The 20,386-nt window shown below is 38.4% G+C and overlaps 1 protein-coding gene across 4 annotated transcripts in view; it reads right to left on the reverse strand.

Moving 5' to 3' along the window:
* Positions 1-15,076: 15,076 nt before the first annotated feature.
* Positions 15,077-20,386, reverse strand: part of sfmbt2 (Scm like with four mbt domains 2) — a 63,975-nt gene continuing 58,665 nt past the window's right edge. For all 4 annotated transcript variants that reach the window (XM_008305272.1, XM_008305273.1, XM_008305274.1 and 1 more), the window contains 3 exons: positions 17,479-17,748; positions 17,086-17,208; positions 15,077-16,039 (listed from right to left, as the gene is read on the reverse strand). In XM_008305272.1, the coding sequence (XP_008303494.1) occupies positions 15,899-16,039; positions 17,086-17,208; positions 17,479-17,748 (534 nt within the window). In that variant the 3' untranslated portion in view covers positions 15,077-15,898. The remainder of the gene's footprint in view (positions 16,040-17,085; positions 17,209-17,478; positions 17,749-20,386) is intronic.

Consider the following 20,386-nt stretch of genomic DNA (forward strand, 5'->3'; position numbering starts at 1 on the left):
ATTATCAAAATATGAAATAATGTGAGATCAATATAATAAGAGGTTATCAAAACATGAATATAAAATCTATGATCCTAACACCAGTTAACCTCAACATGTTTTTGAACTGTGTGGGAGGAAGCTGGAGAACCCGGAGAGAACCCACACTGCACGGGGAGAACATGGAGACTCCACGCAGAAAGATCCCAGGTGTCCTTAAAGATGAGATGTAGTTGAAAATTCTCAAAAGCTTGATAACATTTATTACTCGTTACTGAATACTGTTTCCAAAGACGCGTAGCTACCATCCACACAAAAATTGCATGCTTCAAGCCTGTGTTTGCATTTTCTCTTTCTGCAAGTCGCTTTATATAAATACATTGCATATAAAATGAACTAATTAAATCATTTATATGTGTTAAAAGTACATTTATGAAGGCCTGTAACACTGAGGGCCAGCAGGTCAGGGCCTCAAGCTGTAATAAATATGTTTTTTAAAATAAGTTTTAATTGCATCTCCTCTTTTTTTTTATACAACAGCACTTCCAACTGAAGTAAACATAAATTCTTTGTTTACAATATATATGTATTAAACTTTTTTTTACGTGCACAAATTAAAAATGCACATAAAAGCAAGTGCATTTTGCATTTCGTTTATCCCAGTACCCAGCTCCAGGAATGCATAAGCCAAGGAAACTCTGCCATTGACGTACCTCCAAACAAGCAAACCGAGAAAGCCTTGTGTTAATTTTTTTGTTGTCATAGTAACACTATCTCATATTTGTACTACTACTGTGTTTGCACGCTATAAAAAGACTCTATACTCCGTGTTCTAACTCTATAAAAAGAAGACAGGTCTGTTTCCATTGCTTTTATCTCTGCCACAGAAATCGATCACAGTTAGTGTTATTTTTAGGTGAAAAAAAATTTACCATGTACACATTATCTTCTTGCACTGAGCTGATCGGTTGTGGTTCTCAATTGCAGATACGAACTACAAGACGTGACTGCCTTTTTCTCAGTTGGAAAAACTTGCTCACACTTCTAACCCACAGCTCACTGCAACAAGTTCACACATTTACTCCCTCCTGTTTCGAACCATCGCGTCACGCCACAGTCACACGGCAGGTTGATAGAAAGCCGCTACAACGGAGTAGATGAAGAAGAAGAAGAAAAAAAAAAAACAACGCAACACCTCATCAAGAAACAGCTTCTGAGAGCCTGTGAGCGCTGAAACACTGATGAAATCTAACAGTGGGTTTTTTTTCTGTTTTTTTCGGGTTGGAGGGGGGGAGGGCGGATTTAGGGAACGGTCTGAAGTCGCTCGGTGGTGAGCCGACAGATCGGGCCTCGTCTTCATCACATCTGATTGTTCTGTCGCTCTCCTTTAAACGCTGTGTGTGTGTGCGTGTGTGTGTCTGTGTGTGTGTCTGTTAACGTGACCTAGATTTCAAGTCTGCAGTGCAATGCAAGTGATGGTTTGTGTGTGAACGAGTGTGTGAAAGAGACAAAGAGCTCAGTCTATGGTTAACCATACACCTCTCCTTCCCCCCACATGCGCTCGTACCTACACACACACACAAACGCATAATGAAATCACCCTCATGCAGCAGTGTCCTGTCACACTCTTCTAGGTGCAATTTGTGTTTTGTCTTGTTGTGTCCTCGGTAGCTTTTATTTTTGTCGCAGCTCCAGTTTGTTGTTCCCGAGCCTTTTATGTTTTCCTTCTTCGCTGTCAGTCATAATTAATTGCAGCCTAAACTTCCAATTTTGTTTGTTGAATTTTATGTAATCGTGATTGATAGTTGGTAATTTGTGGATTGATGGAAAAGCGCGACCAGAGAGAGTTGACAGTTTGCGAGCAAGCTAAATGAAGATAAAAGGTCATTAGGAGGGTTTCGTGAATTAACGCCCCTAACACTCACCGTAGATTCTCAGCAGCTTTGTCATCAAAGTCACAATATTAATACACCGAACCGCAAGCCGCTTCTGTGCATTTCTGGCTTCTGTCACAGTTTTACCCACGGTGGGCTCACTTCCCACTGCAGTATAAAGTCCTGCACCTCTATAGAAACAACACAACCATGGCTACAAGCACAGAGAGCAAGTTGAATTTCTTTCGTTATTTTTTTTACAGAAACATGTTTTCCAAGTGCCCAGAAGTTTTAGCAATACTGCAAAAAATAAAATAGAGGCTCCAAATGCCCTTGAGGCTACTTGACTTGGCCTGTTTTCATTTTTACCAATTAAAATGCCGGAAATCGTTCCAAAAAAGTTCTATTTTTGTGATTATTTACTTTACAAAAATGGAAAAAATGTGGAATCAATATGTATAACTCTTTTCCAAGTGCACACAGATGTTACCAATATTGGGGGGAAAATGGGAGCTCCACATGCCATCGATGAGTTACTGGACTTATTTATATTTGTACAACCTTGACGAAGCAGGTTTTTCTCCCAACACTCTTCACATCGTCTCTTGAAAGAAATATTCTTCTTCCAACAATTTCCTGACAACTAACTCCTCTGTATGCTACTTTTGAGTCATGCTGCTTGTGTTTTATAACTCAGGTATGTTTTATTTTTCATTGAATCACTCTAATTTGTGCTTTGTGTAAACACAACCTGCAGTTCAGCTGAAATCCCAGAATTTTTGTCATGTTGGTGGCAGCTAAGTCCATAATGGGCTCTCAGTTGCACCAAGAAGCACAGAGTTTGTTTCCCAGAACCTGGTGAACATTAAAAAAATGTTTTAAATGAGACATGATTTAAAGAAAAAGACCACAACTTGGTTAAAGGTGTAAAACAGACCTTTCAAACCTACTTGCAGGTTTGGGGACTGAGAGGGTTAAACACACAGGCTTTCATTATTTAAAGCAACATTTAGTTTGAAATTGGAAACAGACAGCAGACTGTTAGAGTCCATTGTTTTGTTGAGCCATCCATCCACCCAGACCTCCTTCCTCTGTGATCTTTGTGGCTCTTTAGCTCAGTTACCTCCTTTGGTGCTGTCATAATTGCTACAGTAAAACCTAACTATGGATTATCTTTAGCTGCTTGCAAATGTTTTTTTTAATGATTATCTCTGCAGATCTATAAATACAGCTTTGTCTAATCTGGTGTCTGATTTATGTCAAATTCTGATGATATAGCAATCTGACAGGTGTTAAAGACAGTGTTTGGTATGGTGTGTATGAATTCATTAACTTTGATTTGCATTACCAGTGTTATGACACTTGAAGTTGTTTAGACTTTAATGAACGTGACAAGTGTTTTGACACGTTTTCCTTAATATGACAAGTTTTACTAAACTCGAAAAGGCTCTGGCATACAGAACATATAACTGGTGTAACTGATTTTATGGAACCAACAATGCATGATTGGTAAAGAACGGATTATAGGTAATGAAAGTTGAGGTAGCATTTCTTCCACTTTGTTCAATTTTTTTGTATTGTGGGGGCTGCGACTAGCTGCTGATGCTGTTGGTTAGTTTTTTAATTAATTAGTAGATTAATCATATACAGTTTATTAATGATGTACAGAGAAAAGTGGCAAAGCCTCCCATTTGTGAGGCTGGAACTAGACAGTGTTTGGCATTAACTGTGACACTGACGAGGTTTTGTAGGTCTGGATGTATCTTGTCACAACCACAACGTTAACTCTGAAAACAATGACAATTAGTAACTGATTCCATTTCTCTGAGCATGTAGGCAATAAAGCAACGTAGAGTTTGTTATGCTAACATATATAGCAAACTTTGCTTAGTTGATGGTGATGTTTGAGAGAAAACTGGTACCTCACTAGACCAGTCCTCAAATAGTGGGGCGTGGTGCGATGCCGGGGGGCCACGTCTGACCCCGGGGCAGTGTTAATTTTGTCAACGAAATCTTTGTGTTGAAGACCCATTTTTCCATGACTAATTTGTGACGAGAATGTAAATTTAAGAAGTGCTGCCAACAAAAATTAAAATGAAATCTCTGTTCATTATCGACTGACGAGTAAAGAAAATAAAAGGTGACGCCGACCTGCTGGACAATCTGGCTAAAACCACTGCTAATAGAAAACGTTTCAATTTGGGCAATTTTGTGTAAAACGCGCTTTCCACTGTTTTCCAACAAATGTTTGGTCGCTCATCTGTCAGAGGAGCTGCACTGCAGACACATGGTAACATCTAGCAGCATGTGAGGTGTTCAGGGAACATCAGTAAAATGTAGCATCTACCCATGGGCATTTTCAGCAATTGTTTAGCCTGTGTCCGGTTAATGACTGATATTAGAAGAGGATTGGTGACAAAATAAATATATTTTAAGGTTAAAATTTTTTACAAATTAGATATAAGATTAGATTAGGTATAACTTTATTGATCCCTTTGGTAGGGTACCTCAGGGAAATTGTTGAATATATCTATTCCTTTTTTTCCTCAAAAGTTTGAGAACCACTACATTAGACCATTAAGGGGGCAGAAAAATGGTTCTCATTGGCTTTTCTGAGTTTAATTTATCGGTGTCGAGTCCGGCCTCGTCTGCGCTTCATTATTGTTCTAATATAAGGGAATAAAAAGACTTGTTGGCTTGTTAACCAATTACAGTTGCAGCAGGCAGAGCTCAGTGATGGGAGAATATAGTTTGGTGAAAAACCATGATTAAAATAGCTAATCCACTCAAAAAACTATCAGGGCTGCACAATCTAGATCCTTGGCAAAAGTTAGAATTTTCAGTGTGGTAGATTTCTAGCTCGAAAGTTGTTGTTGTTGAGAATTACCCCGTGACATATACAGTCAATGGCAGGCCTACGTATATCTGCAGCCTACATCAAACAGAAAGCGATTTGGGGGCGACTCTTGATGTCAGACATAAAGGTTTGGGTTGCACTAAAATAGATCACAAGTTCCTGCAACGGAAAAGGGCTGTATGTGTTGTTGAGCATGATCCCATCTCATGCTTACAGTCTGTCTACGTAACACTGCTCTTCTGTTTCTCTATAGTGTCATCTTACTATTTTACGTTCATCTACTCTGTGTTTATACTATTTATTGCATTTCTCTCAATCCTGTATTTCTTTACCTGTGGTTTCTTCCTGTTTTATTCCTAGTTTTTAAATATCCAAACTAAGTGTAATAACTAAATGTGTGATTTTTGAGCTCCATAAACGACACTGACTCGGTTTAGCTCAATGTCTCCGTATTGTAGTCGAAACGTAGCCACATGACATATAGCATAAAAGTAGGTCAGTGTTGTCTGTTGTGAGAATCCGCCAGAGTTCGGAGACGATGTTGTGTGAGGCATAAACATATTGTTGCTACGGTAACCCACAGTTTGATACGCGGTGCAGATTGATTTAGAGCTGAGATAAGCTGTCGATCAGGATGTGTGAGGCTTCGTGATGTACCTGTGTCACCGACTGTTTAACAGGATTTTAACGCGTTTTAGTGGAACTATGATGTTGATGAGCAGATAAGTGGCGCTTAAAATGTGCCTCAATAGGTGTCATCTGTACAGTCAGGGCTAACTGGTATGCTTATATTTCAAGGTTGATTCATATACGCTGTCCCAAACGAATGAAATGAATGTTAATGTGCGTGTAAATTTGTGTTGGCACCGCTTATATTTGCCACTGGGCTGTATTAAATGATATGACGGATTGATTATTAGATAACAGATAGTGACATCATGTTCTTATGATTTTCTAAGAAGTGGAAAATTCACCCAAACAAAACTGAAACCACAGGACACTGAAACCGAAAGACTGAAAGTTAAGATGATGGCGATGATACCGGTCATGGGAATTTCTCTGGAAGCTCTCCAGCGTGTTTCACTGTGAGTTTTTGATCAGTTCTGCAAAATCGACTTCAGTCAAAGTACTTCATGGGCATCGTATCACAGATGACACAACTGGAGTGAAATGTACATGAGCAGCAGCAGCGTGCAAAACAATTTCAACTCAAAGTTCGCCCTGTAGAAGTGATCTTAAGCATTTCTTAGACATGTCACTTTGCTTCATCTATCTGTCAAATATCGACTTTTATGTAAATATTAATTATTTCTTCATTCAGACATGAACTGCGTTAATGGAAAGATCCCTCTGCTCCCGTGATAGTAACGCTCTGAACCAAAAGCAGTTTCTAGGTGTTTCCGTCATGTTTTGACTCACTGTGAGCTGTTTTTTCACTGCAAGATAAAATCCTGCACCTCTGTGGAAACAGCACAGTCATGGCTAGAAGTAGCCAGAACTCCAAATGCTGTTTGTTCAGTGTGATGAAGTTATAATGACATAAGTCATAGAAAAAGTAGAAACAAAAGTTAAAACTCTTTGAATATTTATCCTACAAAAGTTGGGGAAAACTGGACTCAACATGTTTGGCATTTTTCCAAATGTCCATAGACGTTACCATCACTGGAAAATAAAGGTGTGTCTCTCTAAACAACACTTTATGCAGATTAAACAAAAGTGCCTTGACGATAGAAGCAACAAAAATGCATCCTAACAACACTAAATTAGGAATGACTTCTGCCAAAAGTCATTATAGTTAATTATATTAATCTCATAGAAAAATATGTGTTAAAAAAAAAAACAGATGTATTTATATTGTAGGAATAGCTTGTGTATATTATACAGGACTTTTTACTTGGCTGCATGATATAAAGCAGAAATCATTGATTTAATATGTTTTCCAGAGTTGTTTTTTTTTTTAACAGAAAGACAGCATGAGTGTTGTGTGGAGCGTCTACAGACTGATACAGTGCAAACATTCTCTGTATCGTTCTCCTTTCCAACCACCAGACCTCAGCTCGCTCGTCTTCCCTCCCCCTCACTCGTCCTCCAGTGCACTCCTCCTCTCCTTCTTGAACCTCAGTCTCCCACCTTTTTCCTCTCAGACTCACCCACAGCAGAGTCCTTGAAGCCCTTCACTGAGCCGCTCCGGGATAATTACCCAATGGCAGCTCTGCTATGTAGCGCGATGCCGAAAAAGAAGCGGTGAATGCAGTTTCACTGAGTGTTTGTGATGTTGAAGCGCCAGAGGACTACGCTGAAAGAAAATTTTGACCAAAGTAAACGTGGAACCAATGCTAGTTTTTGTACAACGGCTCCACAGTGTTTTAGATGCGGCTTGTGATTTCCTACATTACCCAGAATGACTCTGACAGCCCACAGAGAGAGGGGGCACGAGCTTGTTCCATTCAGCGGTGGGTTTATTATGTAGGAGGAGGGAGCGATACAAACATTTTTCCAGTGAAGACCAAGAACATTATGTGACAAAGACCACACTGCAGACTAAACTGCAGTCTGGTCGTTCAGCAGTGTTGGAGACGTTTGTGTTTCTGTCTGTACTGATCAAAGCTTTGGATTTAGTCTTTCTTTATTTCAGATTTAATAAAGTTTTATGAGGAACTATTAGCTGGAATTAGAACAGAGCTATTAAATAAATCTTGTTTTAAATTCTTAATGAAGCGGATAACCAGAAAGTCGCAGAAATTGTCATATAAGCATCAAATTTGGCATTATTTATAGATCCCCAATACCACGTTAGCAACACTAATTAATATTTTTCGGCTTTTTTAAACAATATATTTTAACACGGATATCCAATTTTTATTATCTTATTATAGTTTAATACAAATTTCACACCTTTCAATTCAATTCTGGAAACCATAAGCACCCATTAAGCTACTAAACACTTGAAATCTGGCTAAAAAGTCAGAATTGAAAAGCGAATGTGGTTAGAATGAATAAGGTATTTCAAGCTTGTAGATACTTTCAGGATGATGAAAACACTTTGAATTAAGTCGGTGCTTTAGATTTATCAAAGTTTGAACGACTGATATTTTACTGTGGTTAGAAAAGTACATACTGACACTGACACATACTGGTATGTTGAACTGTTTTATCCAACTGCATTACAGGTTAGGGTCAGATTAGAAAATATAGAAGATGGTGATCTACTTCAGATTGCACCACATTTCCTGAAGTCCTTGCATTTGTCAGAATGTACTCAAAGTGATAATAAGCCCCCCCAATGGAGCATGACTGACATGTAGGAAGACTCTCATATCAAAACATGCTAATAATGTGTAAGTTATGATGTTAGAACATGCAGATCTAGACTTTACATGCTAAATTCCATACATTTTGAGACCAAAACTGGGCAAATTGCTGAAAATATATGAGATTACATATTAGAAATGTTGGCCATCTTGGGGAAAAAAAATGTTTGTTTTTTTTATCAGAAATGACCCTATTATGGACACATGAGATGATTTTGGTGCTTGTACGAAAGATGATTCTTCTGATATTTGTGTATCTGCCCAACTATTTACCTCTCTACTGTCACCAAGTACTTGCTTAAAGACAGTCTTTGGGTTTCTCTCCATAATATTGTAAGGTTTTGACCTTAACGTTTTAATCAGGTGCATTTGGAGTGCTACTCTGACATCTCAAATGGAAAGCACTTTGGGGTCATTTCTCTTGTTTTAAATGTGCTATACTAATAACACTGACTCGACTCTAAAAGGTGAAGAACAAATCAAATCTGTGCACAACACTGACCTACAAAAGGAAGAAAATATTTAATATAGACACATTCAGCAATTCCTAAGTCGCTGGAAATAGCTCCAGTGTTAACACATACCACGATGAGTTATCAAGTGTCATGTAAAGTGACAGATCCTATGAAGTGGCTGCCGTCCTCGTTGACCTAACCTCCTTGTGCATCAACCTACAGCTTCTTGTGCAATGCTCGTAATGCTCTGTGGACGTCCTGTTATGACTATTATTTGGGAGTCAACATTTCACATGGTTGCATTTGTGCGCGTCTATGATGATCATTAGGCTGATCTGAAAACACTGTGGTCAGCATGTGTAGCTCCTGCATTAGCTGGTGCAGTTGAAAACGGTCCGCTTTCTTCATTGCTGGCGCCGTCGGCCTGTCACTGCCTGACGTGTGAAACAATCCGTTTAGCCGTGACTGTGTTCCGTAATCAAGCGTCCATAGCTTATTATTTTGGCGTCCTACAGTTAAATGAGCGTTATTGACAGCTGCGTTGACGTTTAAATTCACTCCGCTTGTAAAAACTACACACATATACAACAGCCCATATAGATGAAATCACCTGGTTTCTACTTGGGCAAACCTGACATGAGAGCGCCTCATTTAACGGTTTTCAACGTTATTTTTGGTCACACCACCTGTCTGAGTGAAGTGCAGCCACAAAGCAGCGTGTTACCTGCATGTGAGGCGTTTAGGGAACATCTGTAAATTGTAGCATCTATCCATAGGGAGTAGGAGTGATATCAGATAATCTAGAGACAAAATTAAGATACTGCATCGATGCATAACTAGGATATGCATTCATCTGCATGCAAAGTGGAGCAGTGGCTGATGAAGACCAGCCAAGTCCTGGTTCAACCGACGGAGAAAGTTGTGGAAAAGTTGGTCTGGATTTTGCACATCCTTCACAGAAGTCATTCTGGATTTGGATCATTCTGCCATAGATATGTATAATGAAGGCTAGATGTCTCGTCCGCGCTGCCGGCCAATGGAATCGCACGGCCACACTGGCGGCCATCTTGGTACGGTCGGCTCGCTCACCCATAACATTGTGACGTCGTGGTGCATGCTCTTTTTAAATAACCACAACTTGCTCAATTTTTTACCGATTTTCAAACGGTTTGGTTTGTATTTATTTATTTATTTTTTTAAATATACTTTTTGGGCTTTTGCCTTTATTTAGAGCAGTAGAGAGAGACAGGAAAGGGGGGAGAAGAATGGGGGAGAGACCTGCAGCAAAGGGTCATGAGCGGGATTCAAACTCACAACTGCTGCGTTGGGGACTGTAGCCCCTGTTCATGGGTCACTGGCACAACTAGGTGAGCTATAGGGGCGCCCAAACGACCTGTATTTTAATTATTTTGTATTTTATTTGTGTTTTTGTATTTTGAAATGTAGCCACGTTAACGCGGTTTGTAAGAAATCAAACCGTTTTTAAATCAGTCAAGATTTCAGCGAGATGAGAGTATTTACGTATCAAGATGGCCGAAGGATGATCCCGTTCGAAACGCCGCCTTAAGACATCCAGCCTTTATTATACATATCTATGCATTCTGCTGTCGACTGACACAGAATGAGATGTTTTCTTCTCTGCTCCAGTTTGAGCTCCACGGAGAAATTACAAGTGTGTCCCCAACTAGTTTTTTTGCTAAAACATATGTAACACAGGTGCCGATGTTGATAGCTCACATGGTCTCCTGGCACATGTTGCACCTTGGACAGTCTCTGAAGTTTTCGAATGCACCTTGTATATGAAGATATATATACGGATAGAATTGGGATTTACTGATACCAGCCAGTCCTACGCTTTCTTTCATCTGCTACCACCAGGCAGCTTGTTTATATTGCACATCGTACATACACATCACAAAGCTGCAGGATAAACTGAAGTATTGCAAATACTTGGACGTGTATAAAGCCGTCTCATTGGCTGGTTCCCTGCAGGAATAAGGAGAGGAAGAAAAAAAAAAAATCAAACGCGTGTTCTATAATATCTGTTGAACTGTGTTTCAGTGATAAATTGCCTTCGTATCAAAGACAAAGAGCTCACATCAGTTATTCAGGCGACTTGACTGACAACATGTTTGATCTCCTGTCGATAGTGTTGAACCGTCGCATCCGTCACCGGCTTTAACTGAAACTATTAAAACCACAGCAGCTGAATATGAAACACCAACTCCCCGTGTGCTCTCATTCAGGGCTTCCCTTTAACTCAAGCGTCTGTTTACTCCGCCGCTGTCACCGCTTAGTTTGTATTCACGTACGACGGGAGGGGGGGGGGAGAAAATCATGCAAAGCGGACGTTTGATATGAGGTTGCCAGGCAACAGTATAAGGTAGCAGCCTCTTTTTTTTTTGTTTTTTTTTTTCCAGAGTGACTCAATACAAAGTGCCAGAGTTGGGGAAGCGCCGTGTGCGAAGAGAAAAAGCTATTAAATTAATTCAGCTGCAGCCGTTACAGAGAGCTGGTGAGGCACAACACATCTCGCCGCTGAATGTGAATCACCGCTTTTATGAATTTCTATTGGCTGATGTTCCACAGAGAACAGCGCAAATGAATCAGCATATCGGGCCATGTGCCGCATGCATGACTAACACAGCGTTACCTCCAATTATGTTGCTACATGAGACAGCCATCATCACCACGTAGGGGGCGATTTACTTTGTTTTGCCACCGCGAACTGTTCTACCAATAAATCACTCTGCTAATGGCTCTATCATCTCAAATGCAGCTTTAATGTCACTGTTTTTTTTTTTTTTTGATAAACTAGAACTGCTTGGGCCCGTTAAATGAGATCAATATGGTAATAAGATGTTGTCCTCTATGCTTAAATCAGATCTTGTAAATTTGATTGTCATAATTGAGAATTGGCTTTCTGTTGGCATTGACTCACAATCCAGCTCTTTGAGCAAATTCTGTATACTAAAGGCTAAGTTTTCAAATCAACCATGACTGAATAAATGGAACTAATAACGAAAAAACACAAATTTAAACTGTCATTAATAAAAAAAACAAACAAACAAACATGGATTTAATGTGGATCAGTCACATCTGGAAAATAGCTGAACTGCTCAACAATGTCAGTATTGGGATTTGACTGCAATAAATTATGATTATTTATTGCTTTTAATGTTTTTAAACTTTAGAGACATTTTTTTTCTAATCTTAGTTTGCCTGCTGATCTCTTCATAAGATGTTGACAGATGTGATTTTTTTACATGTGGACACATGAGCATGAGCACATTAATGTAAACACAATCACATGTACGCTAACGCACATACACCCTCATTACTGTAGTTTATATATGGTAAAATTGCTGTTTTTTCATCCTGTGGTTGCTTCTTTGCTCATTTTTGTGAGTTAATGGCTTTTGTTGTAACTTAAAATGTACATTGAGGTGTAATTTCGTCTATAAATTTCCCTTTGGGATTAATAAGTCAGTCGAAGTCTAGAAGTGTTTTAACCCTCTGAACCCAAAGCAGTTTCTTGGTGTTTCTCTTGGGCTCTTTTTTTTTTTTTTTACTGCAACCATGACTAGAATAACTAAACAATGTAAAGGCAAAGTTATAATGCCTTTTTTTTTTTTGCCTTCTAAAGAATGAAAAAAGTTCAGCAAAAGTTTTGTCACATGACTGCTGGTCACCACTGAGTCACTACTGGGTTCACGATATCGCTGAGGGGTGTAGTTGTTGTTGTTTTAAAAAAATAAAATCTAGTGAATAAAAACTGATAATTTTTGCTAATTCTGAAGTGAGACTTGTGGGTTTTTTGATATCATAATTTTTCTTTTTAGATTAGATTTAGTTGTTTTCCCAAACGAAACCAAAAATAACACAAAGAATCCAAGAACTGTTAGAAAGTTAAAAGTCTGGTGATTCTTGTTTTTATAGCTCTTTTTTTCCAGCATTGTTGTTGTTTTAATGATTACAGCTGGCATGTGGTGTCACAAATACAGATTAATTGACGAGTGGATCAACAGATTATTTTGATGATCAGACATGCCAACATTCCCCAGCTGCATTGTGTCGGTGATGAGGTTTTATTGCTTTTCTTTGTCTCTTTGTACCTGCTGTACCTGAATCAGCGTTTTCTGCTTTTTATCTGGTTGTGTTTGTGCCTGGTCTTGTTGCTTTTATTTATTTAACAGGGTGTTGCAGTAACAGCACGTCTGCTCAGTCAGCCTGGCCTGTACAAATAAAGCTTAAACAAACGCAGCTCACTGTAGTTGGACTTTAAAGTGGCTTTTGGATGAAGGATCGCAGCTTCATGGCAGGATTCCTTTTAGGAATCGACGGCTGCCTGAAAGCTTGTGTTGATACTCTTTGTATAAAAATGCATTTTATTTCAAGGAAAGGAGATAAATTGCGGCTGTTGTTTAAACACGTCAGTTTTAATTATAAGTCTTGGTGGCATTTTGTTTTGAAAACGGTCTCATTTTTTCATGTGTAATTGTGCTGTCGGGTTTTTGTGGAATACATTAGTGTCTGTCAGGGATTTCTTTTTCTTCTTTTTTTACCCACAGAATACGTTACGTCAGCTGTTTTGTGTCTAATTTACATTATTTGACATCTTACTATTACTCTGCTGGTGTTTGTGTTTATTTAAATAGACTCACATTTAGTTTTTTGTCTCAAAAGCTTTCAGGATGTCATGACTTATAGCTTCAGTCTTTGTTTCACCTTCATATATCAGTCTGTTTTGTACATTATGTATGTCAATTACAAACATTTCCCATTGCTTTTAACTGACTTTGCCCACTTTATCCATTACTTTTAATTAAATATGTGAAATATTTTCCATTTTTAGATAACTTCTCCTACTGTTTATCCATTACTTTTAACTGAATACGTGACATATATTTTTAGCTAAGTATTAATACCATTTTCAGTTATTATAGTTGACTTTTGTGGCCTTTTATGCATCACTACCAGTTAAATATTTCAATATTTTTTCTAACTGTTGTAGCACTTTACACATTACTGTTAGTTGAATATTTCAACCATTTTTCATTACGTTTCGCTAACATTTCCTGCCCTTTATCCACTACTTTTTTGCTCAATATTTAAACTATTATTATCATTTTAGGTCACTTTTCCGGCCTTTCATGCATTTCATGTGGCTTTTAGTATTTTAACTCTTATAAGCCTTCATGCATTACTTTTAGCTGAATGTTTCAACCATTTTCCAATTTTTTCAGCTTATGTTTGTAACCTTTAATTCAATATTTTTTTTAATCTAAATTTTTACACCATTTTCTATTACTTTACATCTATTTGTTTCCTTCCTTTATCTACATATGTGAAATATTTTCTATTGTTTAGGAGAACTTATCCTGTTTTTTGTTCATTCATTTTAGCAAAATATTTGAGTCAGTTTCCGCTACGTTTAGCTCACATATAAACCTATTTATTAGTTTTGTCTGAGTATTTTAGTTATTTTCCATGACTTTTATGTAACTATTGTAGCCCTTTATTTATAACTTTCACTAAATATCTCAATCATTTTCAATTATATTTAGTAATTTGGACTTCTTTGCTCAGTTTTTAACGAGGTTTCACACCCTCCATCACAACAGGCGGCGTTCAGGTGTTGCACCTGTCTCAGTAAATGTCTGTATTGTTTAATCAAGTCATAATTAGTCATTTTCCAAATCAATCAAGTCGACCCTTTAGGTCACATTTCCACCTGTTTCAATGACATTTGGCACCTTTGTGACCTTATTCTAACATAAATACCTGTAAAAGGACCTAATATAATACTAGACAGTTTAATGACAATTATTAGCTTGATTATTCAGCCGTCCTCTTATCAGTTAAAAGGTGATCAATTAGTAATTCAGCTGAAGGAGGTAAAGCGCTCCAACAGGGCGTCTTGATTGTTTCAACAGAGCAGCAGAGAAGACTGTAGTTCCTCTTTAAACTGTGACTTTTTTTTTTGTTTTTTTTTTGTTAACCGCAGAAAAGTCTAACTTCCTATATCTCACCCTGCACAAAGGAGCATCTGTTAGCCCTTAAAGCTCCCTGAAACAGCTGCATATATAATGAACTCAAACGTTTAATACCAATGTAGATCGAAAATGAATTGTACAATTATGTAAATAATGCAAATGTAATGCATCTACTGTTGCTGAACGTTAGGAGAGTGCTCAGTGTATATCATTTAGAGCAAGTATAGATTAAGGGATTGTAGAAAATCATTGTAATGTATGTGAAAAACACAAATTCTCCTTTTTCTAAACACTTACATAAACTTAAATTATGACTCGTGTTTGGTAAACTATTCTTGTGTTGGTACAATACAAGAACACAACTGCTATAACGTGTTATAAATTCATTTTCCTCTTTTTATAGTTACTTTGCCAAAAACTATAGTAAGTGAACCTTCTGTTAAAGTTTTCTAAAAATGCTGACATCCAGGTGACTTTTTCCTCTAACTAAAGCAAATACAGGAAGCCATGCAGATACAGGCCTTCAGCAAAATAAATATTTGCTGCTGATGTTGTAACAGGAATAGAATGTCTTATTCAGAAGGAAAGTACCAGAGAAAACAGATAAAAATCAATAGAAATTTATTTTTTTTTACTTATCAAAAATATCTGCAACACAATTGCATAGATGGACACAAAATAGCTTACATGATTGTTTCATGTGACTGTGATAACAAGAAGAGAGTGTTATTCTGTGGAACAACACGTGGGATGCTTTTTTTAAAAACCTGTAAATCTAAATAAACGTACATCCTGCTTCCTCTTTTGATTCAGTGGAAAAGATTCGAGATATAGCTCTCCAATTCGTTCTCTGCTTCCAAATAGGTAGATTACTCCTTATAAATAAGGAAGGCAATAAATATTCCAAATATATTAGTTCTTGGTTTGTTAAATAATTTCTCAAATATATTTTTCAGAACCAATTAATGTCACACAAAAAGGGAAAACTCTGAATGGTTAATAGTTTTAACTTAACCGCTATGATGCTCCTCTATCACAAATAAAAATGGACATGAAAAGTAAGAAATGAACTAGTTTCTTCAAAAAACGAGTCCTCAGCTTCTCAAAATAACGTCTTCACAGTTCAGTAAAGCACACGGATCCACTCCGTGTGTTTTGTTCTGCCGGAGTCGGCAGCGGGGAAGTTTTTTTCTTTTGTGGGTACTGCATAACATTTTCACACAAGAGGCAACCCAGAAATTAATCCTTCGCGTAGGGAATCATCCTCAGTTTGTGCTTTTCCAATGCAACCAATCCACAAAAAAAGAAAAATCGGTTCTTCTTGCAATTTGGAAAAGTTTTCAACGAGGAAGCAGCTAATCCAACAGAACAATCCTGACATCCCTCTGGACCTGGTGGGCGCTCGGCGGGTGATGCCGCTCCTCCGTTAGTTGGCGTACTGTCTGTAAAAGGCAACCTTAACCCGCTCGATCTGGTGACACAGCTTGATGGCGGGTCCCAGCTTTAAATCCATACACTCCTGGACCGTAGGCAGCGTCAGAAGCAGCAGAGCCTGGCCGTCGATGTCCTGCAAGGGACAGACAAATACTTAAACGGAGAAAGACAGAAGAGCTCCACTGATCCTGGGCTTTTCAGCTTAATCCTCCGAACCCCGAAAGCTTCTGAGCGCTTTCTGCTCCTGTCTGCTTTACAGTAATGTAAAGTCCTGCACCTCTTTAGCACAGCACGACCGTGGATAGAAAGCTTGTTTGTGCAGTATAACAGCTATAATGCCATATAAATCATAAAAAAGCAATAAAAGTAATTAATTAATAATGATTTTTCATGTTAAAAAAAACGGAAGTTCCCTAAAATCCAAATTTCCAACATTTTTCCAAGTGCCTGAAAGTGTTACCAATACTGGAATTAATTAATTAGTTTCCGTCCTTTTCTCTTAATTGCTCCGTCTAAACACAGCCTGCAGTTCAGCTGAAAACTCCCCTCATATTTGGTGAATGTTGGTGAGTCTTCTCGTGGCTTCTCAGTTGTACCAGAAGGTGCAGAATCCTTTATTTTTTACAGAATCGGTGTTAGAGCAAACCTTTTACTTTTGGAGAGTAACGATAGTAAAGTGACGTTGATGATCAAATTGTCTTACGTGCTATAAGAACAGTCTATATCACATCTAATTTATTCTTCACACAGTCTGCATTTATCTGCCAGCTCGTCTTCCTGCTGTGGCTGCAGCAGATGTGTTGCTTTTAGCTTCTATTATACTTTTAAATTGTTGATACTGGCTAAAGCTGTGCGTCAGACAACCTTGTAAAGTAATGAGAACAAAGGATGAGCTTCTTCTAAGTAGTAAAAAAGAAAAAAATGTTAATGGAAGTATTTTTTTTTAAAAAGAAATTCTCACCCAGATTTTTTGTTTTATTGATTTTCTTTTTCATCTTCATTTTCTAACAGTCGACTAAAATAATAAGAAACCCGAAAATACCTGCATGAGTATCTGATCAAACAGTGAGGATTCTTTTATTACCAGTTATTTCCAGTGGTTGTTACAGTCAGAAGCTCACAGAGGCACAACAAAGTGTACGACTGTGTGTGTGTGTGTGTGTGGTTGTGTTTGTGTACCTGCTCCTGGAAGATGTTGGCCAGAGACGCACAGTCAGTGGAGTTGATGAACTGGACGACTTCGTCTACGCTCCACTCCAGAGGGTTTCTGTCCAACACCAGCTGACCTTCCTCCTCCTCCACCTCAACACACACACACACATTAAACACACACTGTAAATTAGACAATCACAAACACTGGCTGAGTATTTTATTACTCCAATCACTGAGTAGTTCTCTTTTATAAAACACACGTAGTTATTCTGGTGAACACGTCTGTGGAACCTGTTTTAGAGAAGCTGCTAATGCAAACCTACTGAAGAATATCCAGTGACGGTCCAAATGCTGAATGAGAATTTTAATATATTGATTTAACAGTATAAGTAAACAGGAAGTATGAGGCCTGGGTCTCACCTGCATGTCCTGTCCTTTGGGCGGCTGGTACTTGTTCTGGTTGTAGGCCGACAGCGACCTCGTCGACCTCCTGCGGCTTCCAGGAGCCTCCTGGCTGCTCGTGGCGTTTCCCGCGCTGACCGCCCTGCGCAGCGTGGCGGCCCGGCGAGGACGGCTGCTGGTCACCTCCACTGACGAGGCGTCGGTGTGGTCCTCGCGAGGCTCCGAGCTGGTGCCTTCGCTGCCCGACTGCAAGGCCATCTCCTCGTCCTCCTCGCCCTCATCGCTGTCCTGAAAGAAGCAGAAATTCAGAGGTTTGGTTCACTTGTTCTGTTTTGGCTTCAGCCTGAAGAGTTTGCTACGAAGCATACTCAACATAGCCAGACTTGCTATGAGCTGGCTTAATAAAACCCGAAACCCCAAGTAGATATAAATATCATGACGGTGGTTATAGACTTTCTTTGTGGGGAGCGTTTAGCACAAAATGGACCAATGGAGCCACATCTACTTCAACCAAGTCGTGCTGGTTGTTATAATGGAGAACTATGCGGAATATAGAAGTGTATTAAGATCACTTCTGCAACTGCTATTACTGCAAACAATACAGGAGAAGAATGGTGCTGGAAAACTGCTAGTCGTGGAAGTTACCGTGTTTATTTTCCCACTCGCTGACTCTCAATGCAGCAGCTCTTAAACCCTAAACTTCACAGATTCCAACATGATACTCAACACGTTCATGTAGGTCTGACCCACAATGAAGGATGCGTGGAAGTCACTTTAGTTTTGGCCAAATCAAATTAATATTCTTCATAATTGCCAGTAGATGAATGAGTTTTCAAATCTATGTTCTCTTAGCAGAAGAAGTCCCGCTGATTGCTCAAACATGCTCCAGTACTGGCTTTCTGTTCTGAGTGGGCTGTTGTTTGTTCAGGCTCTTACTGACATTTAGCAAAACTCCTCAAAGTGAGTCAAAGTTGCTGTGAGCAGCTTTGAAAAACCCCTGAGCAGCAACTTTTATTAACATCAGGGAGGTCTCCTGGTAGCATGATAACATACTGTGTGCATAAGGCCTCAAGGCCATTTAAAAAAAAAACTAAGTTGTAGGAATTACACTCGACTAATCTTAACTTTGGAATAAAAAGAAGCGCTTTGCTAAAAGTCAATAAGAAGAATGAGTCGTAGTTGCGGCGTAGGAGTGTCCTTTAAGAGCACCTCTCGAGTGATCAAATGAATAATCATGAGACAATCAGAGAGATGCAGCGAGAAGCCACAGTAAAGATTAGAAGGAAGGAAAACCAAAGAAGACTGGTGAAAGAAATTCTGGTGATGGATGAGAGAAAATGTACAATAAGATCACTGATTTCATTTACAGGTTGAAAGGCTCAGAGGGAAATATTATCCTATAAAATGTAATTCTGTAGGACTCAGTTTAATGTCATTTTATCAAATCTGCTTTTTTAATGAACCTCCATACTTAGCTTAATACTTGATGTCTAGTTGACTTTTTCAGCCCGACTTTTGATTTTATTTGGCGTTTTAAAGGTTTTGTTGCCCCGCGCTGGTCATTGTGTTTTATCTCGTTTAGTTTTCGCATTGTTACAGTTACTTATTTTTAAAAAAACGTTATTGGTTTTGTTGCTTTTTTTTAAACAATTATTTCTTGTCTCATTGTTTTACTGTTAACGTAACTTGTAAAGCACTTTGAATGGTGCAAAACAAGAAGTTTGAAAATATGAACCCTCAAAAATTTCGCTGATGTTTGTCTGGCTTTCATTGTTTTTTATTAGAAGGAGAAATATTTGGTTTCTTTGACTGCAGCTGTAACGACAGGAACAACTTTCCCAAGTTGAAATTATTCAGAAATTAAAGTTAATTTTATGTTCTATCATAAGATACTTTATTTTAATATAGGTTTACCAATTTACTAATAAAAAAAAACATTATTTTTTAAATACCAAAGTATGATTTGAACGTCTCAAATGTGAGGATTTTCTGTTTTTCTCTGTTTTATATGATTAGAAATTTAAGTGTCTTTCTGAATCTACAATCTGAATACCATTAACTAGGGAATAATGGAGATTGGCATTTATCCGTGTCATAGAGTCAATGATTAATCAGTTATTTCAGAAAATAATCTGAAAATTACCCAATTATGGGGGAAAAAACGAAGTCAAAGCCTTAGTAGAAAATGTAATTAATAAATCCTACATTTCACCCTGCTGAAGAAATGCAACATGATGATCAAATACTGACATTTCTGAACATCCCAACAGAGCTTAGCTGATCTGCATGTTTAATGAGAAGCATTTATTAAACAGTGTCTTTTCTAATTTAACATTTTTTAAATCTAAAATGCTCTCTACCTGCTGTTCTTTTCGTTCCTGACCACCATAACGACACTCCCCACCCTGCAGCTGCTGATTAACATTTTTACTGCTCCGTCTGCTGCATCGTCTCCTTCTGGAGATTCGCCTTCCTGCAGCTTTACAGCAGCTACTGGTATAAGCAGTATTTTTTCTCATTGACAAAGTTTGTGTGTTTGCTTCATATTTCTCTCTGAGCTCTGAAGCTGAGGGGTTATGGCACCATAATGTAACGGACATTTATTTCCTGAGGCTGCACTTCTCCCTGCGGTTTAAACGGGCTGCTTGTGTTACCTGGGAGAAGGAAAAGGCTCATCCTTTAAGGCTAAACTGAAGAAACAAGTATTAATGCGCGGTAAACACTACAGAGCACATAAAGGCTGGAGCATGATTGACTGCGACTGAACTCTGCAAGAGTAAGTTGCTATTTTTAGGCAGGTATACAGTAAATCTCTGTACCCACTATCTGCATTAAAACCCAGGATGAGCTCCATGTTCTGGCCGAGAAGCTCCTCTTCTTCCCTCCCGTGTGATATTTAGGGTTGAGTTTGTTTATATTTATGGGC

The sequence above is a fragment of the Stegastes partitus genome, unplaced genomic scaffold, assembly GCF_000690725.1.
Source record: "Stegastes partitus isolate 25-593 unplaced genomic scaffold, Stegastes_partitus-1.0.2 Scaffold2458, whole genome shotgun sequence".
Lineage (NCBI taxonomy): Eukaryota > Metazoa > Chordata > Actinopteri > Pomacentridae > Stegastes > Stegastes partitus.